Source organism: Varanus komodoensis, unplaced genomic scaffold (genome assembly GCF_004798865.1).
Source record: "Varanus komodoensis strain SLA01 unplaced genomic scaffold, ASM479886v1 scaffold11, whole genome shotgun sequence".
Taxonomy (NCBI): domain Eukaryota; kingdom Metazoa; phylum Chordata; class Lepidosauria; order Squamata; family Varanidae; genus Varanus; species Varanus komodoensis.
Genome location: NW_025335317.1, coordinates 10,895,873 through 10,922,070, shown reverse-complemented (window position 1 = coordinate 10,922,070; position 26,198 = coordinate 10,895,873). Strand labels below are relative to the sequence as shown.

Genomic DNA, 26,198 nt, shown 5'->3' with positions numbered 1-26,198 from the left:
CCCATGATGGGCTGACTCAAGGACTTTCTTGGACATGGCATGTTTGACAATATTTGACTGTAGTAAAATGAATCAGGAGAGATTAAATAGATTAAAATGTGTTTGTTCTTTTCACCAATTGGCATAATAGCACTTATTATTTATTTAGAATATTTATATGCCATCCTTTCGTCCTTTCAGGACAGCTTTCATAAATAAATAAGAATAATAATGTAAAACACAATACAAATAAATTCCAGATCCACCCTGGCTGCAGAGTAAAACATTAAAACACTTACAGACTGAGTGGTAGGTTTGCTGGTGCAGTCAGAGATACTTGGCTTGCTTGATTGGAATCAGATCCCCCTCTCCCAAAAAAACCCAACCCTTGATCCAGGTAATTAATGTTTTAATCAATGCATTTCCAAATCTGAGTGACTGGAGAAAACAGTATGAGGCCAACTGAAAGCAAATCTCTATAAATAATCAAGGTAGTGTGCTACGTATATTCCTTTTGGGAGACAGTGAGCTTCATTTGTCAGATGTGTCTTGATTCAAACCGTATGGTTTTCATGCCAACTTTATGATATGCTTGTCTTCGGTAAAGTGGGGGAACCCACTGCTGGGACTGAGCTGTACTTGAATTCTAAGCTGTAGCTGTTTAAAAAGAGTCATCATACTGAGAAGATTACAGTATCTTGTTCTAATAACTCTGTTAACTCTTTAGCCTATGGGGCAAAGAGAGGGAAGCCAAGCGGGAGCAACAGGTATTTTGTCCTGTGCTCTACCATTTTGCACTGACAGGATGTAAGACAGAGGATGTCTCATTTCACTCTTCTCTTCCATAGTTCTGAATGGGGAGGAAGTAACCCATGGGTGCTCCAAGCCTGTACTTTCTTCCCTAATCATGTGTATACAGATGCAGGGCTGGGGTCCAGTGGGCCCTCTGCCAAAATACTGCCTATTGCCCTGTCCAAGGTCAGGGAAGCACAGGCTGTGGACAATCGTTCAGCCTTGCAGATGGAACCACATAGCATTCAACAGGAGAAAAACTGGATCATCTTCAAGAAATCTGGACGATCTGCCTCAATTGTTATAAAGTATACCTCTTCCATACTTAGTTTCCCTCCACCCCTTTTCTTTCTTTCTCCCACCCCTTTTTCTTCTTTGTGAGGAGATGAGGGAATTAGAGAAGTTAACAACTCTTTAAAAAGTGATGAGAGTTAAATAATTTTAGTTTTATAAAGGAGTAAACAGAGGCACACAATCCAATATGTGCTGAGTTTAGCCCATTTCATTTTTTGGATGACTGTCTCTTCTCCGGCACCATGACTAAGAATTCCCAGTATAGGCTAACAAAAGGGGAAATGGAAGTGGCCATAAGAAAGGAGGGTCATTCCCTTTTCTTTAGTGTTTACATCGCTTCAGAACTGAATGAAGAAATGCAAAACAGCAACCCTCCCTTTTCCTCGTAGCTGAAATTTAGCAGTTACACTGTCTCTGTGAGGAACGTATTATTGTATTTGGCTCTGTACGATTGAGTTTTGTGCTTGTCAATTAGATGGAAAGCTCCAGAACTGCTTATAGTGAAGCCCAAGGCACAAGAAGTCTTGTTCAGCATGTGTGCACAAGATTAATTAATACTAAGTCGCCATAAATAAATGATAGTAAAAGCCCTGGTTTCTACTTGAAATGTTTAGTTAGTGGCTTTATGTCACTTCTGTGTTTAACCTAATTGCATTACTCGCTTCTTTTCTTTGCCGGGTCTGTAATCCTAGAGCTGTCTGGGTTGGCTTCCAGTCATTTCACAAGCACCATGGTGACTGGAGCAGGGAAGAAAAGTGCCACTTTTGAAACTGCTTTTGGCAGATCCATAAATGCAAAGTAAATGCAGTCCTCTGATGCAGTTCACCCGATGCCCAGCAGATGGACATTTTCCATAGTAGGTGGCACCTCTTAAGGTTGCTGTGCATCACTGGAACCCAATTTAGGTCCCATTCGATTGCTCTGAAAGCAATGGCTTGCTTCGCACGGCACAACAAGGGATGGTGCTTGGGTTTTTCCCCATTGTTTGTTGTGTTGTCCGAACCCAGATATGGTATTTCAGCAGGGCGTCTTTGGAAACTTTGGTCTTTGGAAACTATAATAGGAAAACATAGGTGGTTCTGTGGTTTCTGGGTTCCATGATGGTTGCTTGTGATGTTCAAATTTGGCATTGTGGTTTTCCGCTGGAAAGAGTGGCCACTCTAGGAGCTTCTCCAGCCTCTAGTACTCATCTCTGCCTAGAAAAATCTCATCTCTGGAGGAGGAGGAGGCTGTCAGTGGCTACTAGCCTTGCTGGCTATGTGCAGCCTCCTTTCCCAGGTGGTGTGCCTGCATATACCAGTTGCTGAAGACCTTGGGCAGGTGGAGGTCTTGCACCCATCCTGCTTGAGGGATCTTGTGGGCAGCAGGTTTGCCACCGGGTATATGACTTCCTCTTGGTTTGGATCACTTTTAAAGCCAGGGCTGAACACAAAAACTAGGCAGATGGAGCATTTACACTTCCCTACATGTCATCCTGCCCAGAATGCACCACCTTTCAGAAGTGAAAACAGGTATCATGAGACACAGGGCTTTTTCAGGGCCAAATAACACGTTATATTCTTCATGCTTTGAAAAGAAAATTGCTAAATTAATTTCTTTTATTTAGAGGAAAAGCTGCCATGGAAAGGTGATATAGAACTTATTCCTGAAATGGATCAGGACCATATCTTTTCTGCAGAAAATGTTCTCTGATTGGCCAGCTGTCCACTGCTCCCAAAACTGGATCTTGTGGTAACCAGTACCTTTTGGGGAAACTGCAGGGTGTGGTGTGTGCGTGTACTTGCGCTCGTGAATAGGGCAAACATCTGAATCAGGACCCTGTGGCTGCACTTTCTTCATAGTAAGCTTTAAGCAGGCTTTATACAGAATCAGAATAATAATAATAGACAACATAATGTTTAGTTTGGCTGTGGGTGTGGTAGTTTCCGATCTGTGGAATTCCCTCCAAGGAGATTCACCGTCCCAGACTTTTAAAGATAGCCTTGATTCCCCCGCCAACGGCTTTTCCCCTCAAGGGTTTTAGCCTACAGTGGACTAATGCCCGAACATTAGCACTCCATTTTCTCTCTCTCCCCCACATCCCTCTCCACACACACACACACACACACACACACCCTGATTCAGACATACGCAAATCCTGGAATTTAATGGCCCCGTGGTTTAGAATTTTAGAGGGAGAAATGTCAGTCCTAGCTGTTCTGTTACTTTATTAACTGGATGGGGTGGGTGGGGAGAAGCGGTGAAATACTTTCAACCTCAAGAATATTTCAAATGGGAATTTGGCAAATGGGTAGCACACATTTTCTGTTCCAAGCAGCTTAGAAGCCTCCATGCCCTTGGCAGTACTTCATCTTAGTGGCACTCTTCTGATAGAGCAGCTTAGTTGCACCATTGAGCTAAAAGCTTAGCATGGTGGCCCTGAGCAAAAAGCTTACCTTGCTGGCCTCCCTGGATAAAAGCATAGCCAAAAATATTCTCTGCCCAAAAAAGACAGCATGATTTAATTGTCCACATGACCTATGTACCAAAATATATCATTACCTAAGATGAAGACTGTAACTTATTTTTAGCATTTTCTTGATTTTGGAATGTATATCCTGCCTTCTCAAAGATGTATCAACAAGATGAGTATCTACAGCACCTTCCTTTCTGTCTGTCTACCTCATAAGTCCCAAATTTGGCCATGAGATACCTACTAGCATGTCATGAAAAATGCATGCATTGAACCACAAAATCACAGAGTTCAAAAACATCTCAAAAGCAATCTAGTCCAACCCCTGCTAATGTAGGTAATCAGAGATGCTACTTCCTCTCTGCTAGGGAGCCTTCCAGACTTTGCTTTAAAGCCTCTTAGGAAGGAGAGTCCACTGACTTCCACAGCTGTCTGTTCCACTGGCAAACAACCCTATGAACCCAAAATACCCTTCTACACAGGAGCCTGCCTGTTGTCTTTCTGCATGAGCTGCCGCTCTAGACTTGTCTTTTTCCAGTCAAGCAGCATGCCCAGCTGATTGATTCTGCAGAATCATTGGAAATTGTGTCTCCTCACACTGGGCAATTAACTCTTAAAACAAATTTCTCTCTCTGTGGGCATAGGGGGAAGGGGGTACAAGGGAGTAGGCCTCTTCATTGGGTGCCCATGTTTCTCACCTGCCTTTCCAGTTTCTTGACCCTCCTCCAAGCTGTTTATGGGGAGCGGACCATATCCCCCACCTCCATGAAAGCCAGTGGAGAAATCCAACACCAGTGATTGAACAGAGGTGGAGACAAGTGAGAATCATGCAAGAGGGCTCTCACAACATTTCATTGTCCCCACGGGAATTTGTGGGGGTGCCCAAGGCATTCTTTGGAACAGTCCAATGCCCCTGCAGGCCCAGAAGCTTGCCTGTTCCAAGTGTAAGAATAGAATGTGCATCATCTATTATTGCAAGGTGACCACAGTGACAATGACATGGCCGGAATGTTACCGATATTTTCCCAAGAGATCAACTAAAATAGGAAGCAGGATTTCTGCATCCAGTTTCTCAAAGGACTCTTCCCTCTGCAGAACTCTTCCTCTGTTTTCCCCCGAGCAGCAAGGAGAATCCTTCATTTCCCACATACAGGATCATTGCAAGCCATGACAATAGCCAATGTGATGATGGCAGTAAAGCAAGCATACAAGAAGGGAGAATCCACTAGTCCAGCCCCACACGGTGATCACAGTGGTCACTCTCTGCACATGGAGGTCTTTTCATAGGGGAGGCCTTCCTGCATCTGCACCTTTCCATCCTTCTGGACCTCGGATGGCTAGCTTCTCCAGCAAAGCCCAACTTTGTTGCAGCTTCTTTATTTCAGCCATCTTCTTACATTTTTTCAGATATGGTTCATTCTGAAATACTGATTTTCTTGCACAGCACAAATGTTTTCCTTGGGCACCCTCTGATGAGTATGTTCAGTGATACAACTCAGCATGCAGGCTCTCAAGCTTCATGCCTGAAGCTCAAGGGCAGAGAAAGCCAATGAAATATTTACATTTTTTGAACAGAGAGTAAAGTGGTATGTTTTTATGTCCATGATTAGGTTCTCCATGTTGTTGTGGAGTACTGCCAGGGTAAAGGAGATTTTTTTCCATATAAGGTAGATCCCTTAGCCAAACAACTTACGAGTTAAAGCTGGACAGTAGAGAGAAAGCATACAAAATGGGGAAGAAAGCAGAGAATCAAGCCTGCCAAGGGATGAACTGTCTGTTTAACTTGTGTTCCTTCCTTCCTACCTCCAAAGGGTGCTCAAGGCAGCTAACTATACTAAGTGGCTAACATGCAAAACATCAGAACAACTACACACTCATTTGTCATATGCAGTATTAATTGTATGAATGATTCCTCAAAGGTAATTGTGTAGGATTGCAGTTTGGGATGCAGGAGAGGGTGGTTATTCATGGTTTCATGGGAAAAAATGTGTTTTGAGAAGGTTTGTGAGGAGAGACAGAAAGGTGTAAGAACACATTTTCTCTGGGAAGGTGATCTGGGGCCTAAGGGACAGTTAGAGAAATGAAGCAAAGAATTGTGAGAAGGTGCCCAAAGAGCTTTAAGGATGGTGGAGCTGGAGAAGCAAAAGTCACAATGCACCTGCTTAAAAACAAAAAAGGATCACTTTCCATTTCTGAGGTTTAATTAGGCCTTTATCTGCATGTTTTTAAATGAATACAGCTGTAATAGCTTGAAACATACTGTTCAAAAAGATATTGAATATTTGCTATACTTTCTGCTTCTTTGATACAATTAGACTTTACACATAGTCTTTAGTACAGCCATAATCTTAAACCAAGAAAAGATCAAGGAAAACAGTTACACTGCAGGGGGCTTATTTGTGGTACTTCCTGATAGTTAAAGGGGGCATATTTCCAAGTTTGAGCAACATCAAGGCAGATTCTCCTTTCCTTTGATAGATTTAGTTCCATGGTACTTTGATGGATACTCCTTTCCTTCAATTGTAATAAGGCTGACGTATTTATGCATTGTCTCTGTTGTGACACATGCAGGGTAGCTAAAAAAATCTAAGTGTTTCATCATTTTCAGAAATATTACAGCCTCGGTAATTGCTGCAATAAAGCTCTCCATAAAAGTGTTGTGCTGTAACAGTTCCCAGTTCTGTAGTAGTAGCAGATTTGCCAAAGTGTATATAAATAAATGGTAAGGCTTATATTTTTTCCTACTCTTATGTTGTGCAGCAGTGGATGGAGTAATGTTTACGACTGGTTCTTTTGACTGGTTTAATTCAATCCTATTTTGGAAGGTTTGTGCCAGAATGGGCATAAGCGTTATTGCTGGTGAGCATCTGCTGGAACCTTTTAGGTAATGGATAACTCCCAAGGTTCTCCACTCAGGGTTTGGCAGCCCAGAGAGGAGTTATGTTCAGCTTTGAGATGGAGTCTTCTCACCCACTCAGACTTTTGCTCTCCAAGAAGAGACGATGGAAAGCTTCCCAACACCAGCGTGTTGCTCACCTGCAGAGTAGGTGACATCTCAGGCTCACCAGCAAAGGATGGGGCTGGTATAAGCAGGGACCTGCATCACATTTGCACTTGATTTAATAAATATGGTCCAGATTTCTATCCTAAGTCATGCCTCAGCTCATCATGTCCACATGTAAATTACAGCTATGTCAGTATTTCCTTGATTTTCTTTGGTTAACCTCGAGGACTGCAATTAAGAACAGCTCTTCTGTTTATTTCTGCAACATGTACTTCTGTTTCATGGTAGAGATCCTCCCAAAGCATCCTCTCACTCTTGACCTAACCAAACATTAATTTGCGTCACGGGGCATTTCTGGGCCACACTTCAGGTGAATTTCCAGCACCCTGGTATACCTAGTAGTTGGAAACTAGTAATGTTTAGAAACAAGATAAATGCCTCTTCTACCCCACTCCCTCCATGAATAGACTGACTATCCCTGGCTGAAACCAAGCCATTTATTTGTGTAATAGAGGCGAGTTGACAGGCAGTTTGACATTACAAGTGTACACGATTCTCTGCACCGAAGTGCACTTGGGTGCAGGGAAAATGCTGCGTATGTGCAGCCATCAGCTGCCCTAATATTTGTCAACATTTTGATTGCTTAGACATCTGCTCCAAGCAATTAGAATATTAATGACTATATCAACACAACAAATAAGCCAGTGGCTACAGCTACTTTGCAACCTATTTCTAGATGCATCAGAAATTGTAGCCGAATTGCATTTCCACCTCAGAATTTTTATTGTTGTGCGATATATGGATGGGACACACAGAGAAAAAAAGAATAATGTGACTTAAAATGTTACCAGTCCAAATGGGTCGGTTTCAAGCATGGCTTCTTTTGTGTGTCGGTTGCAACTGACATGAAGTGTCTACTGTGGGTTCCTTTTGTTATCTGTGCGTTCAAAGGCTTGCTCTTATTATTGCAGATGAAAAGCAGCTTAGCATGTGGCTGGCACATTAAATGATGGGCAGTAATAGTGGTGGTAATTGTTGTTCCAGAAAACACTGATGGTTAATAGCGCACTGTGTTTGATCTTCATCACAGTTAAAAGTAGTCCCTCAATGGAATGAGACCTAATCATTTTAATGTTAGAATAAATGGGGCTTCCTGAACATCGACAGCTTCATTTTGCAAATATTGCGGATATTATGTCTGTGAAAGCCTTTCCCCCTTTTATCACACTGAGGCATATGGAAGAACACAAGATGTGGAGACTAGTGTGACAAGGAGAAGAAATAATAATGCTTATGAACAATCACAGCAGCTGGGTTTAAAGAATGAAACCAGCCTAAGGACTGATGAGAATCTAAAATTTGATTAGAACAAAAAAAAGATGATTTTCGTCAGTAATGGGAGGTTTATTGGTTGGTACTTGCACTAACAGGGATTAGGTTTCAAAGGGCAAAACGGAAGAATATGAGAAAGTGCTAAGGAGATTGCATTGCATAGCTCTTAATTCATCAGCTTCAGTTTATCTTACGCCAACTTCATTTAAGTGTGCCACGCATCTGTGCAGTCTAGTGCCCTGTGTCCAAATCTCTGTGGCACTTATTTTGCCAGTAGCAGAAATGCTCAGCATTGCTTCATTAACACAGAACAGGCCCATCACTTAAAATTTAAATGGAAAAATCAAGGGTGGACTGAAAGAAATGTCATGCTCCTTTTCAGTGTTTAACTGGAGAAGCCGTGGAAATGGAGAAGGAAATACATGGAGGAAAGAAGGCACTTGAACAATTCTGCAGTATACCGTGCACATGATTTGGAAGCCCTGATGATTTGTTTGGATGCTTTGATTGGAGGAAAACTGTTAGCCATCCACCATTCCTGCACCTCCTTACTTGCCTATCTCACTTCCTCTGCCCATTGCGTGCTGGGACACAGCAAGCAAAATGAAGCCCCCTCTCCCCTCAGTCTTGCACTGTGTTTTGTGTTCACACACGCTACACATTTCTCTAGTCTTAGGAAGCCCCCACTTGGCCATCTTCCCACATGGCTGAGGGACTGACTAACCTCAAGCAACAATAAAGCCACAGCCAACACAATATTCCTGCAGATGAAAAGGTTGGGAAAAATAAGATATTAAAAATATTCTTAATGAACCGGTGTTATAACTGATAATGAAAGCAGCAAATCAAAGATTGCATACCTGTTGGGAGAACCTGTTGGGAGAGGAGGGTCTTAGTCTGACAACCATATATATGCAATGAAGGTGCCAAGTGACTCTTCCTAGGAAGGACATTCTATAGACGGGGCCACTACAGAGCAGACACTTTCCACAGTAGCCACCTGCCAGACTTCTGTGGCAGGTGGAGCTCACATAAGACCTTATGCAAACCATCTTCACAGCCAGGCAGGAACATATGGCAGAAGACACTCTTTCTGGTAGACTTGTCCTCAGCTGCTTAGGGCTTTAAAGTTTGGTACCAACTCTGTGTATTGGGTCTGAAAACCAGCTGGTGGCCACAACCATGGAATATGTCTGAAGCAGACAATCCCAGTGAGTTGCCTCACTGCTCTATTCTGCATTAGCTGAAGTTTCTGGACCATCTCCTAGACCACTAATCAAGGCAGGAAGTTACCAGTGCATGGATAAGCATAGCTGGGCTATCACTGTCCAGGTAGGGTTCTAGATTGCTTATCAGTCAATGTTGATGGGTGGGACTGGGGTTATCTGGGTTTTAGCTGACAGATCTAGACTTCTGGGTTCCTACATCTTCTTTTAGAGCAGGCTGCATTCCACTTAACTGGACAGATGAATCACCTGCTCACAAGATCTCAGTCTTGTCTGGACTGAGCTTCTGTTTGTTGGCCTTCCTCCAACCATTTTGTTTGCTCTCATGTTGTGCAAACTGGCTATAACTAATTAACAAATATATTTGTAAGACATATCCCCTCTTATGAAAAATATGTTGGATCCTGAGTTTGAATACATAGCTGGTGAAGAAGTAGCAATTTCCACTAATAACACAGAGCAATATTTAAGCTTAGAATGACATATTCATGTGCCCTCTATTGATGCTCAAAACCCTTGGTTATCAACCACTGATTGTTAGTCCCAGAGTTTTATATGTGAAAGGCTGTCATAAAGATGTCTACAGAAACACAGAAGAAAAGGTGAATTTGGGGTTCCTTCCTAGGCAGTTTGGATCATCATCAGCAGGCATTCAAAATGTAAAGCAAATAGTGACTGATGCTATTCACAAACCTTATTTAAAGCTGCTTAAGAGCTTTAAATGACAGAACTCCTTAAAGCAATTTAAACCACTTTAGATGCTTCAGTCAGCTTAAGGGCTGGAAGCATTTTTGTGGTAGATGTAAGAAGCTCAATGGAGATTCAAAAGTGCCTTGTGTTTGGAGGGGAAGAAGTTGCTAAGAATTGTGGAAATTTGGTTGCATTCCGAAATGGAAAAATGATGAGAAATAAAAGTAAACAGGACAAAGGGGATATTTATTCATTTACATTTGGTCAAAAAGACACCCAAAGTGCCTTGCAAAGATGACAGTAATTTGAAAGTTCCTCATCTCAGGGTTCCAACCTAAAAGTTATAACATTAAAAGAAATCTGATTGGAAGGGAGGAAGAAAAAAGTAATCTTCTATATACCGTATAATATTTAGATATGCTGTGAAGAGGCTATAAAACATGGAGAGACATACTTTCATTCTCTATATGTCTAGTTCATGAAATTTATTACCAGAAATGCAGCCATTGAAATTATCAGAATCTTTTTCACTGAGACCATGTACAAAAATTGGCCATTCTTTTCTTTTTCATCGCTGTTTCATCAAGGAATGGTTTATAGTGATTTTCTTACTCATCTGATTCCACAGAAATCCCCTATTCCATAATTATGTAATTAAATATGAGAAAGCAAGTAGTGAAAAATGTGTTATATCTTGAATGTATGATATGTCTCCTGTCTCCTGATTTCTTTAGAATTTCAAAGTATTCACTTACTTCATCCAGCCTCTTAAGCAATAGCTGCCAGTGAAGGACCTTGATCTTAAATTATTGTTTCCAAAAACCATACGCATCCGAAACTTGGAACGTGGGATTTACAGTAACCAAGGAAGTATTTTCAGTAAAATGCAGTATGGACCAGCCCCATAATGTCCATGTACAGCTGAGACTGGGGAAGCAGCAAGAATAATGGCAGTAAAGCAAGTGGGAACTCTAGCATCCTTCCTTTTGGAAAATCAACAATGCCTCCCTCCACCTCCTTCCAAATTTCCCAATTCCCCAGTGATAGTTGTGTGGGAGCTAGGTATTCCATCTTCTCTGTCTACTTAGCATTGGCTGGGGATTTATATGCTCTCGCATACACTGAAACTTCTTCCAAAATGAACATTTACCATAATATACTGCACATATATTTATGGCAATATTTGGCTTTGCATTTCAAAGCAGCTCCTTGAGACTATTCTATGACCCCAATCAATTGTGGGTTGATTGTTACTAAGCCCTGGTGGGTTTCTATCTAAAATGAAGTGTAATCAACAGTCCTAGAAGGACTTGGGTTCATTTTGCACCAAGCTTGCAGGGGCTTGCTTATTGTGAAATCTTCACAGGAGCTCAACATTTTTGTTTCAGTACATCTCATAGATTGCCAGTGGATGTCCAGGCTCAGTTTGGAATGCTGGCGATTACTCTTAAAACCATAAAATGTTTAAGACTAGATTACTTGAAAGACTTCTTGCAGATGTATGAGTTTGCATGGGACTTAAAATCAGCCCTGGAGATTGCAGAGATTGCAGAAATTTATCATTATGGACCATCAGGTTGACTGGCTTGAGACGGGGCCTTTTTGGTGGTGGGACATCCTCCTGGAATGCTCTTCCGTGCAAAATTCACGTGGACCCCTCTCCCTTTTTAAGCTGGCCGCAAAGCATTGCAGGTCTTGGTCTGCATTTAGCTGAACCATACTGCTGGCTACATTTTATGAGTTGCAGTGGTTCACTGTCACATATATTTTCAGTTTGTATCATAGTGGAATGTTTTATGTTGCTGCTTCAGCCAGCTGTGCTTTATATTGTTATTGTTCTGTGGTTTTTACTTGTACGTTGTCTTGAAAGCTTTTTTTATTATTTGGAAGGTGATATACAAATATTTTATATAAATAAACTGTCCCTAAGAGTTACTTGGAGCTAGCCAAGAAAATAGTGTCCAAGCACCCCATCTGGCCAGGACAATTTTAACATGTTGATTTGAGGATTATTATTCAGAATTATTATTCGGTGTTACATGAAGGTCAGCTACTCTATATCCATCATGCACAGTTGGGGAAAAGATACTGAATTTCCCCTATTATTCTTGCTTCTCTTTAGATTGAAAGGTCTTTGTGGCCATTTGTTTTTCCTTGTGTTAGTCATCGAAACACATGCTACATGGATGGTGCTATACAATTCATCATAAACATCAGCTTAGACAACAAAGCTTTAGAAGGAGACACCACTGAGAGAACTATTGCAATAAAGTGTTGCATGATGTACAAGCATGGATGAACCAGACCTTCATTTCCAAATATTTGGGGAAATTTTTAAAATTAAATGACCAGCCAGAAGAGGATGGCTAAAATATTCCCTGCTTATCCTGACAACTTAAAATGTCAGTGAATAAATTGTGTGTGTGTGTGTGTTTAAGGAAATTGGCATTTCATGTGGACTGGAAGAAATTGACAGCTCCAGTGTTTTGTGACAGTTATATGTTCATTTAGCAGAGGCTGGCAAAACAATATTGTAGAATGCTCTCGTGTTTAAATTAATCTGTGTAATTCATTTTGATCTCCCACATTCATCAGAGCTTTGTTTGTGCTTATGCTGTTGTCATGAGACAGGAAAAGAAGATGGGAGAGAAGTTTTGGTCCCCAACTTTTGTCAGCTTTTATATCCATATGCCTACTACAAGCAAGATGTTTTACTTTGGTTGTATGTAATTAATGAGCATCAATTAGAAAGATGCCTTCATCATGTAATTATGATTCAATTGTATCTTTTCTTTTAAGAATACTACCTGAATATCTGCACACAATCTTTACTAGGGTACAGAGGGTGTGCAGTGCTAACCTAGAATACTGGAGAGGGTATTTTCAGAGTGTTTTAGCACAGTGTGTCTTTTAATTCATTTTTTTCTGCACATCTCCAGTGTATCTACTTATCATTCATTAAGTATTACTTATGAAGACCCACAATTGCAAATGTAAGCAGGGACCTGCTGTATCTCAATTCCAGCTAAGATGCTAAGAGATTAACAGAATACATCATCAAAGTTTACTGGAAGTCATACAAAGCCAAAAATTAACAGAAATGTTTGTTTATGCCAATGGATGGATGGGTAGGAATATCCCATACTCTGCTACATCACCACACATTCAAATATGCAATTATATTGGTCTGATAATTGCTGTTAGGCTGATAACTGTAATTAGTTTTTGATATTCCTTAAGCAACTTTGTATTTATGCTGCACAAATTGATGTGGATTCAGTAAAACAGAAGGCATGGAAAATAGGTTTTCTGTTCTGCAATGGTTATTTAAAACATCTGGAGAGATTAGAAACCTAAAGTCTCAAGTGCCAAAAAAGGAACTCCTGTTGTGCTTCATCGTGTCTCCCTGAGCACTGCTGTCATGATAAAATTTGCTTCCCTCTAGGTGCTTTCAATAAATAACGATCAGGAGAGGCAGGTAATTTGCCCGTAGGATGTCCTTTGCTTTCTTCAGATGGTAAAACAGAAAACTTTCCTTAACTAGTAAAATCAAATGGTTACCTCATTTTCCATTAATGTTTTGACTACTCTTGCATTCCAGAACTTTCCAGGATCTTTCCAAACAAATGGACATGTCTTATGGCACTGTCAAGGACTCTGCGGTTTATGAATACTTCAAAGCAAAAGGTACAAATCCGTTGGAGCAAGACAGCACCTTTGCCGAACTGTGGAAATCCATCAGCAAGAATAACGGGGCCGACAACTGTGTGGCCAGCCCTTCTGAAGGCATCAGGAAGGTAAGAACTGGAGTGTAAATAATTTAGCCATAGAAGGTTTGTATTTAATGTTTTTCGGGGAGAATAATATACATTCATTTAATGTTTTGTAAAAGTGATCTGTCAGTAATAATAAATAGCTGAACTGAAAAAAGAAAGCAATCTAAACCATACCAGAACTAGTTATTCTTCCCAAGAAAGCTGCAAATCTGTTTGGAAAAAGCTTAGTGTTGGTTTTTATTATTGTTATTATTTAAAGTGCTCAGGTTGGCACAATCAAAGTCATATTGCCTTTGATAAACCCACAGTAAGAGACTAGACTTCCAATTGTGAATGGCTATTCTTCTAATCCATTGCAATTTTTATCAGATTACTTAAACTCCCTTTGTATATATCTGATTCCTACAGTTTCCTTTCATAAGAATGAAGCTGTTAGTACTTGTTGATTTCTGTACTGAGTCAGAGGCTGAGGTAGTGGTTTACATTCAGCCTAAGATTTTTAAATTTTATTTTAAGATTTATATCCTGCCAAACAACTTCACAATGCCCTTGAGTGGTTAAAAATATCAGGTAAAAATGGAAGACGATCTATTTATGTGTGAGTGTGAGTGTATGCGTGCATGTGCAAGATTCTAGTTGCAGTTATGAGCAGAAGGACAAAGCAACATCAGAAGCATTTCAACATCAGACAACGTTGAAGCTCATCAAAAGCGCAAGAAATCTTTGCCAAATCATAGCCATCATTCCTCCCTGACATTTCATGGTAACCCAAATATTGACAGATTACCTAGAAATATATTTTCCTAGTTACTTTTTCTCTGATCTGAGCTGAGTAGTTTCAGATGTTACAGTCTATGCAAGCAGAAATGCCACTGAAGTCAATGGTGCGAAGAACTGGAACCAAATGTTGCCATTCTCACTTCCCATAATCCTCTTTGAAACCTGATTGTCACATTCATTTTTGATCTAGAAAAGTCACCACAATGTGACTTTCACCTGTCTTTTCCATGTGAATACGCCCCAATTTGCAATGCAGGATTTGCCATTTCTTTGGAAAACCATTGGAAGCTGTCATTCTGCAGGACAAGCAGATCATGGGCATTGTTTCACAATGAGAGGTAGTGTTCAGAAATTTCCTGTAAAATTCCACCTGAATTTTACAGGAAATTTATTGTATTGAGAATGAGTGCAAGAATGGAAACATTGCCACAATTATATAGCTTAAGTGTAGTCTTGCTAAAAATGTTCTGTGTGTGTAGGTTTCACATCCTAGTCGGATGTTGTCTATTCAAACTGAAATGCTTTCCATTTGGAATTTAGATGCAGTGCTGATCACTTCTAATAAACCCATTCTGGCTTGTCCTTTGCCATTTGTCTACCTATGTCTGCAGAGAGGGCAGACACTTCAATAGCAAGAGGAATGATATGTTTTATGGTCCTTATGAAGGCATGTGGGCCATGCCTATGACATTTATGGTCCATGCCTACAACTCTCAAGAAGGGGCTCAAATGGAAGGTTATGTTGGAGGAGCTCCTACACAGGCTAGAGAAAGGGGATTTCAATCTATGCAGCCCTGGAAGAAGGTGGTACACATAAATAATGAAAATTATGGCAAGAAGCACAAGTGACTTAGACTTGTCTGTCTACAATGAAGTTAAAGAGGAATGGTCAGAACTTGGTCTCACTGATACAATGGATTTATCAGGTCAAGCTTTTTTGGTTCCATTTCCACATGAGCTTCCCATTTTAATTTAAACAAAGAAACACACAAACAAACCAAAAAGAAATTAATATACATTTTCTGTAATGTAAGAATTAATATAAGGATGCATGTGTGCATTTTTAACACAAACATTGTTGGACACACACGCCAATTGGCTAAAATGTGCTTGTGGGCATTTTGCAAATGACACATTATTTTTGGCATATTTTTCAAATCTGTACATGTTATCAGACACATGCTTTTTGAGATGCAGTTTAGGAAATACATGAATTTACAATTATACCCTGTAGTTGGAGCATCATTCAAGGCCATGAAGTGCAAATTTGGCAAATCTGTATAAAGACTTGATGGAGACAATTTCTTACTCATCTGTAGTCATTCTCTGCAACTAATGAGCTATAATACGTGTGTGTGACTTGTATTCATATTTCCATAGATGAATATGAGTCTTGGATTAAATTCCTAATGAGTGTTTGTGCTTCTTACTACCATTGCAATTTCTTACATGACTCACCTTTTTATGTTTCTTTTTCTTGCTCTGAAGGTTATTGCAATCGAAATGTGTAAAGGGGAAGTCCAGACACCTTCCTCTGTTTCTAAATTGAGAAATTCTTTGCTCCTTATAACCATAGCATACAAGAGACATGATTTTCCATGCCTTTTTTCTCTCTCTGAATGATTAAAAATGGGAAATAATTACATCAGTGGTTTATCATTTTTAATGCTATCATTAACTCAAATGCTATTCCTGGATCATTTAGCACATATTTATATTTTTCAAAAGAGTTTGATGAGTAAGGCACTGGTAAATCTAACATGTCCCAAGTGAACTGCTCTTTGTTGAGAGTCCTGTGACTTCAGCTGCATTTGACCAGCTGTATTGATCCAACATTGGGAGTTTAAAAATATGTAAAAATATCTTAGGACTAATCTATTTCAATTCACAGTGCTTCTCTGTGTTACAGCTGCCACAGTCATATAGGACATTCTGTTTTTAATGAAGACTACTAGTAGGCATAACTTAGATATGGGAAGTAGAACAGTAGTTTGGGGTTTTAAAGAATGGAATATGCATCAATAGGTCATGTCACGTTCTTAGCACCTCTCTATAAGCATCAATTTCGGAGGAACTTTTTGGGATAGGTGAATGGTCTCAATGAACTATGAAAGTCCATAAGCTTGACCAAGGAAACTTCTCAGAGGATGTAAATTAATATGAGAAGTCCAGCTATTGAAACAACTCTCTTAAGACTCATTTCTTCAAGCTCCACCATCTGGATCCACTGCACCCTACAGAACCTAGATGAATGCCACCTGTCAGTTGAGAAATTTTAATAACTTTATCTATTGCCCTGGATATAAATATTATGCATTATGTGAAATAGGGTAGCGACCTCAGGAAATGTGGATGCTTTGGAAAGTGAGTTTGCTGGTAAGATTGAAATTCTTTTAGCATCTCTGAAAATTTCTCAGATGTTTTGCTTGAAGAGGAATCCAATAAATCACTTTTGTTTTGGGAGAAAAACAACTCAATGACAATTAGTCTCCGTATTGTTATGAAGTGGATAAGAACAGCACTGCAGGAGACCAATCAAGCTACTGACTGAATATCTAACATTCCTCATTTAATGATAATCACTTTCCTTTGCTCTGGCCATGTGTGATAATATCCCTGTATTTGTTTATGTAGAAAGCAGCACTTAAGTAGAAAGACCACATGTGGTCACAAGCAAAGAGAGATGAATATTTTTCATACTTACAGCAGCCTGAATAGACATGGTACATGTATATCTACTTGCAGGAGTGAGTACATAGTGCGTATCTCATATGAAAATATTATGTCATAATTTTGATTCTTACATATTGAACTTGGTTAGAATCCCCCCACTGACTTTGAGGAATAGTGGATCAAGTCCATTTACACCTTCACCCCATGACTGCTGTCTTCCTTCCTGGCATCTTCAGCCCAGAGATATTTTAACTAGCAGTGGTCTTTCTGTCTTAATCATTTAAGTTGATTTTCTCATTACAGCATCTTCACTGTTTGCCCCTCAAATAACCAAAAAAAGGAGAAAGAACTTTGTGTGAATCCCAGCAGTGCAGCAGTCAAGTATATTTCTGCTGAGGTTCTTGATGGAATTTGTCTAGATTACGAATCCCTTAACATGCAGAGATATGGCAGAGCACACCTGTACCTGTACCACCTGTACCTGTACCATGCAGAGATATGGCAGAGCACACCTGTACCTGTACCACCTGTACCTGTACCATGCAGAGATATGGCAAAGCACACCTGTACCACCTGTCCATCTTGGAACAGGGTCCGAGATGTTTGAGATTGCCAGAATTCTTGGAATATCTGTTCATCACTCATCTCATGCCCAATCCTTGTTACAATCTCTGCTGGTACTGTGTGGATGGAGAAATTATGCAAATTGAGCAGCAGACAGATGCGAAATTTGCACAGGTTTGTGCCATAGACTAAAGCAGGGCTGATTCGGGGAAATTTGTGGAAACTGAATAGGGACAGTTGTGCAAATTGCATGTAAGCATCTATTTATGAACATGCTCAGTGAAGCTGTGCTTATGATCGTGATTGGTATTGGAAACAGCACATGCCTGCATGTTCTGTGAGTAGGTTACACTTTTGCACATCCCTCAGAACTACTGGAAGTAGGTTTCTTCATGTTGAACACCAGCTAGATGGGAACTTGCATATATTATTCCCATGGTATAGCATACAGCCACTAGGAAGACCGGCCTGCCTGTCTGCCTCCCTCCCCTCCCTTCTTCCTTCCTTCCTTGCCAATACCATGTTTAACTTAAAATTCAACTCCCTCTCTCTTCCCTGGCAAACAGCTGCTCATAAGATTATAGCTTCCCTTGGCTGGATTGGGGCCATAGAGTTTAACAGCCATCTTAACTTGCAAAACCTACCATTTAACACCCACGTATTATGTCAGATACAGAACTCATAAGAGGTCATAAATATCTAAAGACATAATTTTATATACCTGTTACACAAACATCCATTCATTATAGACAGATTTGTTTAACATTCATGTTTTAGCATCACACTGGCAAGTTGTTTAGAATACCAATTTGCACCATGTTGAGTCTCACTCTAGACTTGGAAAATGATTTACATTTATATGATAATACTGTCAGATTAAGTCTGATTTTTAATTTTCTGACATGAATGGTTTCTTAAATTATTTAACCCAATCAACTTTGTCCACGGTCTTGAAGAGGGAACTAGTTCTTTTCCAGCACCTTGCTGACCTAGGTTGCCACATGATTAAACCTTGGCATAAACCAGGCCTAATATTTAATAACATTGTCAAAGAAAATAGAATGCTCATATTTTAAATGTCATTCCTCACAGCTCACTGAGCTCTTAGAATAGACAGAAAAACTTGCTCATGTCTAGACATTGTATTTTTTCCCCAAAGAGCACCAACATGAGCAAATGAAATCAGGAAAACATTTCCTTGAATGAAAGCATAAAATGCAATCAGATTACAACTTTTTCTGTTCTGAAATGAGGAAGCTTCCTCCTGCTCCTGTTATGGAAGCTTTCCACAAATGGGAGCTCTCCAAATATGCTGGACTACAACTCCCAGAATCCCTTAGCCAGTAGTCCAACACTTCTGAAAGGTACCCACTTGGGGGAAAGCTGCATTTAGCAATACTGTACTGCCCCCCCCCTTTTTTTAAAGGGCATGGGAGAGGAGGAAGCTTTTCTACTCCTCTAAAGATGTCTTTCTGGAGATAGCAGCATGAGCAATAGGAAAGCACAGAGCTTGTGATGAGCCTGAAATCTAGTTCCCAATGGGGGACCAGCTCAAGTTCAGCTGATGCCCATCAGCTTCTGATCGAGTCTGATAGCTCCCTGAAGCACAAAGCACCCAGGGGTGTCCCATACAGGCTGAAAACATCTGATGATGCAGCATGAATTATTAGGTGGAGCAAGTGTGGGCCTGGTCAGATAACATTAAGAACGCCAAGTAAATTACTCTGTTATTTTCAGAATATATAATTTTGTGCTTATCATATAAACGCCTGGGTGTACTAGAAAAAGGAGGAAAAATGGGGAAATTCAGTATCCTTCCTCCCCTCTCCTCTTCTGTTATCAAAATTGATATGTAGGCATGTCTGTGAGATACTCAGGAATTAAAAAAGACTAAGTTTACTCTCATGATTGGTTTGTGTGTGCAATGCTTGCGTGTTTTCACACACGTAACAAACTGGCCCCCAACCTATGCATATGTCGGGTGAAAATATGTATATTTAGTGGCCTCAGATGGCATGATATGCTCCACCTTTGTTCACACATTGATCCTGGAAACTGAATCGGGTTGGAGCCTGATTCACTTCCCGTCTTCAATTTTGTTTTGGCCTTGGAAGAAGCCCCTCTTTCTGTGAGGTTTTGCACCACCTTTTTCTGGAGCCAGTCCCTTCCATCAGTATTACTGTATCTGATTGTTTCAAAGCACAGCTTGTTAAAATGTTGACAGATACCACACCAAATCACTTTGGCTGTAAATTGCTCAATGGCAGAAATACTTTGTAGTATAATACTGACAGTGTCATTTGATTTGCAGCTCCAGAGTTAATTTGAACTGCAAATAGAGTCTCACCAAATCGCTGCTTTCGGCTTTTGGAAACAGAGAAATTAGCTGTCCTGTGCAAACAAATTGTCAGTGACATCAGGGTAGAACTCCCATTACTATATTTGATTTCCAGTATAAGTCTGGACATGATATATTTCTCTCTGTTTCTGGCTATACATCCCAGTGTAATGATTTTGACTTTGTAAAAAAGAAGCTTTTTCTCTACAATGAGGCGCAGGTGATGACCACCCCGAGCCAATCGTGGAGGGTCACTATGTCCTGTCCAGGCCAAACTGATTCCACACAGGTCCCTGTAAAAGGCTCGCAAATGGAGGCATGTTCTCCCAAAGTCTATCTGAAAACCTAACCCCATGCCACCTACATACCCCAAATGGACAAGGCATAGATGAACGAGTCTAGGTTGCTTTTTTTGTGGGGGGAGGGAGCTGGGAAAGAGATGGCGAACACAACAAGGTCTACATTTTAGCTCACCCACTCTTTTGTCCCTCTATTTATTTAAATTCTGTGCTACCCAATAGCCGAAGCTCCCTGGGCAGTTTACAACAGTTCATTAAAAAATGCAATTTAAAAGTTGGACTCATGGGCACGAGAAGCAGGACAGAGTGTGGGGAGCCAAGCCCAAGGAATCCGATGGGTTCCCACCCCCAAAATCGATTCCTTACACATCCCCAGTGAAGGCTTTCAGGTCTCATGAGGGGAATTTGACTAAATACATGTTAAAGCCCCTAATTTTAAATTTATATCTCATGGTGATCCTTGGATACTGTATGAACTCTTCAATAAATGAAGCAGGTTAAAAATGCATGTCTTTGCATAAGCCATCTAGCCTTGACTTTGCCTTGGTCATCACTTTATAATTTCTTTCTGAACTGTGATGATTTAGAACAGGGTGAAGTTTATCTTAAGTAATTTTTTAGATGCATGAGCATCCACATGCTGCCAGCAAAAGTACTGATGGACTAGCTTCAGTGCTCATGTCAGCACTGAAAGCATATATAAGTGCAAGCATATATAAGTGTATATAAGTGCAAGCCAAGGTGCTCCTGCCTCACATTTTTATCTTTGCAGATATTGCCTCTTAGGCAAGCCACTCTCTTGCTGCCTCAGTCCCTCCTCTGCAATGCACTGATAATAACAATGGCCCACCTTGTTGTAAGGATCCTTGATACGTGTGTATAGGAAGCATTTGGAAAAGCCTTTACGTAATTGCTTATTAATGGTAATATTATTAATAGCTGTTATACTTGCTAAACCTGATTCTTTAGTTTGTACATGAGCTTCAGAAGATTCATGGGAAATTCAGGTGATTCAGTCATTCTGCAGGTCTTTTTCTGTGCCTAGAAGAGGTGCTGGGGCATTTCTCCCAAAATTTTCTGATGGCCTTATTAGTTTTGGGTTAGGGTTGGGATGCTAGTTATCTTAGTTTTGGGTTATTTTCTTTTTTGCTGTTCAGATGCCACTATTTTCATCTGAAGTACTCCCATGAATTAAATATTTGTCTCAGTTTAGGAAGTGAATTTGCTTCTCATATTTCACCATCCAAGCTTGAAGGGCAGTTCATGTCATTCATATACTATCTGCCATCATTTCACAAATCTTTACTAGGAACTGCAAGAATGCTTCCTTCCTGTTCATCTGAAGATTTTCTCAGAACTGTCCACCCCCATTTTTACGTTGCAAAATATGATTTCTCATTGTCACATCAGATCCAAAGGCATCTGAAATGCATTGCACGGAAGGTGACAAGGGAATCTTTGACCAGAAGGCCATAGTTTACACAAAAGAAATACACAAGAATGTCTGATTTCAGAGGAAAGGAAGGATTACAACCCATCACACTGCAAATTGATGAAATTGAATTGATCGATTCAGATTTCTGAATCTGTAAAAAAATCCGCAGTCTTGAATTTGGGTGAGCTGAATGGATAAAACCTTTTGCAGGGCTTTCATTCATAGGGTTGCCAAGTCTTGGAGACAACTTGACGGCATGTAACAACAACACCTAGAAATTAAAGTTAGAGATGTGTGAAGCCCTTACCCCAGTTGCTTAAAGGCACGGCCTGACAGGGATGAGCACTAAACCCCCAACACCCTCACACTGATCCAAAGAGCAACAGAGGCAAGCTTCATCTCTCTACTCCTCTTTCTCTGCATTTTCACTAGATGGCCTTTTCGGGAGTCGAGTGTCTCCGAGGATGTGAGAAGGAAGGTGGAACAGTTCAAGAAACTGCATTTTCTAGGGACTCCAGTCTCTGCCCTCCCCTCTCCCTCCCTCCACTTTGCTTTCCTGGCCTGGGAGTGTAGCTGATGTGCTCCTTTCTGGATCACCTTCTGATCCAGGGGCATCAGAGCTTGGATTTGACTGATCCAGTGTTGGAACCGGGAATCCTAACTAGCCTCTGCCCCCTCACCGTGTGCAGAGGACACAGGGCTATTCCTTCTAAGGACTTCTCTTCTAGCATCTTCTACATTTTCCAGATGCTTCCCCTAGAAAAGAACCTACTAAATCGGCATCAGGTTTTGCTCATGCGACATTTTGACAAAACACCCTCAAAATTATGATCTTGAATTTTAACCTTCGATTTAACATTTAACTCTTGCAATGGTCAGAAATGCATTGGCAGTGGTCTCTTCTCATGGCAGAACATCTTCTAAGGAAAAATCATATTGCTCAGGAGTCATGCAGGGCTGTGATGTAACACAGAGCAAGGCATATTTGAGCCTCTGGATTTTAAGGGGCTTAAAGGGTACCTCTGTGTTGGATTGTGGCCTGATACTTTCACTGCCATTAATACATGAGATTGGGAGGAAGGAGGGAAGGAAAGGAGGAAGGAAGGAGGAAGGCAACACCATCAAAATCCTCATTGTGCCTTGCTTGGTGACAGACTGGAAGACCTGTCAGACTGAGAGGGATAAATCCTGCCTTGGCCACACGTGTGGCTTGTGTACTGCAGGGGCTGGGACAAGCACTACTCTTCCGGCGTTGCCTTGTAATAGAAATGGAATGCCAACAGCTGATAATGTTTCCCCACGCACCCATGGTACAAATAGAAGGCATACTATAGATATGGGCTATCATTTCTGTCAGCAGATTGCAAGCTCAGGAGAGCCAGTGACAGTAAAAAGCCTGAAGCAAGAGACAGATACAAAATAGATGAGGTAAACTTGCCTGATGCAAGCTTGCGTCTCAGCCCCATCTTCTGCCTGGTTTTGTCTCTATTGAGCGAAATGCGATCCAAGCCAGCTCTGCTGCCTCTGAAGGAGAGTCAACAGGTGCTTTATAGGCCGTGCTGGGACTGTTTCTTACTCTTGGGGTGACCAAGCCATGGGACATGGGTTGCAATAATTACCATGGCCAGTGGGGGTTTGTTCTGTTATGTCTAGACAGGAGTAAGTGGGCCCACTAGATTGATTTTGTGCCTGTCCCTCCTATCCAGTGCCGTTTCGTTGTCTGTTCCCTCCCATGGCAGGTGAGGGACAAAATCATCCTAAAGCAAAGAGAGGATGCATACGTGGTCTGACAATATATTTGAGTGGCACGTTCTTTGAAGTTGTGGACTTGGCACGTGTCCCCTTTGCACAAAGATCTTGCTGTCTGTGCATTATTTTGCTAAGTGCCCAGAAAGCCTTGACTATTGGGCAGTAGTAAAATAAAATAAAATAAAATAAAATAAAATAAAATAAAATAAAATAAAATAAAATGAGAAAGGAAAAGGAAGCAGCGATGCTTGGATCCTGGGCAGCCTTAGAATTTGACTCATACTGAGACATATGCATTCACTTACACACAGCTATTCAGTTAATGACTTGTGTTTTGATCTTCAGTTCATTTGTATTTTTATATGATCTGAAGAGAAATCAGAGCATTAGGGCTTTAAAAAAATAAATAAATTAGGGCAGTTTGATCATGAATTTGCTTTTTAAAAACCAAGGAAATTCATGTATTGGAAAACAAACCCTGCCAGTTTAAGACTAGAGTTAATGCTATCTCATGCTAGATCAAGCCTCCCAAAACGAGGAAGGGGCTGATGTCTTTGCAGACATACCCTGTGACCCATAATGATGTACAGTGCCACAAATTGCACTTGCTTCCAAGCAGGCATGGGTCTACTCACAGGAGGAACCTTCAAGTTCAAGGGATTCACAGACAACTTGGACAAATGGAGCATCTTTCCTGGTTCCAGGCATTCCATGCTTCCCATTTGAATGTGGGCCTGAAAGACCAAGGATGCGTGGGTGCATGGAGCATGTGCTGGAAGCAAGTACACTCTGTGATATTGCACAGCATCATTCCAAAGCCCAGGTAATGCATCATTCCAAAGCCCAGGTAATGCAAATATTTATTTCATTTTTAATACCCCTCAATAGCCAAGGCTCTCTGGGCAGTCGCCAAAGTTAAAACACACAAACAACAAAAATTAACCTAAAGCCAACAAAACCTCAGCAACTGTAACTGAATCAGCATAGAAAGATTATACCAATATGGAATAAAATGTAATATTAAAACTAATGTTTAAAAGAGACACAGTTAAAACGCTGGGAAAATAAAGGGGTTTTTACCTAGAGCTAAAAAAAAAAATGCGAATTAGGTGCCTGGTACACCTCTTTGGATAGCTTATTCCACTGCTGGGGTGCCACAGCTGAAAAGGCCCTCCTCCTCCCCCTAGTAGCCACTTGTCTCACTTTCTTTGGAGGTGGCTCCCAGAGAAGGATCCCCAAAGATGACCTCCGGGTTCAGGTGGGTGCATATAAAATGAGGCCTCAGTACCAAATTCAGGGAGACACCTAGAAGAAAAAAAGAAACACCAACTGGCCAATAGGATGTGCCAATTCAGAAAACTGATCTGCTATTCAACAACGGATTCAACATTCTACCTTCTGTGAATCTGATGGGAAAACACAAATTATGTAAACGATTTAAAAAACTCCATACCTTGGAAGCCCATGTTTATGATTCCTCATTTATTTGCATTAGATTCTCCAGCCCATCTGTTCCACTGTGCTTTCTACATCCACCAGAGACTTAAAAACATATTACTTAAATGCATTAGGAAGTCAATGATTACTTTAACCAAGCAAAGTGATCATTTTTCGCTCTGAATTCCCATCCAGAGACATTTCTTATATCTTATGTTAACGAAAATGATTTAGATTCATCATGCACACAGTATGCAGTCAGTGTTTGGAATTCCAATTAAGGCTGACATTTGCAGATGAGCTGCATAGGTATGTGTTAAAATAAGTCAATATTAGCCACAAATGAAACTAGAGGGGAATACGGTTCTTTTCCTTTGCCAAGACAGAAGATGAAAGTCTTCTTTCGATAGCTCAGTGTTTCCCAGATGTCTGATAGTTGAGGCATCCTTCTTACTCTCTCTAAGGCAAAAGTGGAAATACCCTTGATTCCTACACCTGAAAAAGCTTTCCTTTGTAGCAATAAAATGCACTACCAATGTAAAGCATTAAATAATGATACTGAATGTGCTAACTTAACTAAGTGTAAATATGGAACAATTACACTTTCCAAATAATTATGTGTAAATTACCTGTGCCTGAAATCTGAATGGGATCAGTATTTAAAAGCTCATCACTTCCCAGGGAGCTCCTTCCCAGTTTCTAATGCTGAGTTTTATATCTGGAATGGACGACGGGGTGGGGTGGTGGGGAAGCTTCCGCATATTTGCTGTCAAGCAATTGAGGGAATTGACCCAAATAGTTGAGCTGAGCTAAAATGGCCATCTAAGTTTTATTTTTAGTGTTATTGTCAAACGGCACCTTTGGGCACATCACAGGTTTGTATGGAAGCACGATTTTATTGGCACTTTTCCATTCCTTTTTTAATGTTCCCCAATATGAAATTTGCCTTTTTCACAGCAGCCACTGCTGTCATTTTCAGTTGCTCAGATGATTCCAAGAGCCTTCCTCTCAGCCATTGCAGCCTCTGTTAGTGCATGTTTGCATGTGCCTGGGAGTTCTGTTTTTGTTTTTTATTTGCCCCAGTATTCATCAGTTTGCCCTAGCTTTCACTGAGCCACATTTGCCTTTTAGTGTATTATTTTGGAGAGATCCTTTGGGGGCTCCTGATGATCCTTTTGCATTTGTACCACCCTAAGTACTGCTTTCCCTGAACTCTTGGTCATTTCTGGGCAAGATAAAAAGCATCCCTCCTTCCAGTGGGTTGGCGAGAGCAACGAGAAAGGAATATCATAAACTTCCTGTGAATACCCAGACGTAGTTATTAAACTGACTGGTGTGAGGGAAAAAGATTACATGGTGTTTGGTTTGGCTAAGAAAA

General features: G+C 40.7%; 1 protein-coding gene across 2 annotated transcripts in view; it reads left to right on the top strand.

Annotated features, from left to right (window-relative positions):
• The window catches only part of GRID1 (glutamate ionotropic receptor delta type subunit 1), a 759,138-nt gene that overhangs the window by 705,454 nt on the left and 27,486 nt on the right, over positions 1-26,198 (top strand). For both annotated transcript variants that reach the window (XM_044420361.1, XM_044420360.1), the window contains exon 13: positions 13,371-13,566. In XM_044420361.1, the coding sequence (XP_044276296.1) occupies positions 13,371-13,566 (196 nt within the window). The remainder of the gene's footprint in view (positions 1-13,370; positions 13,567-26,198) is intronic.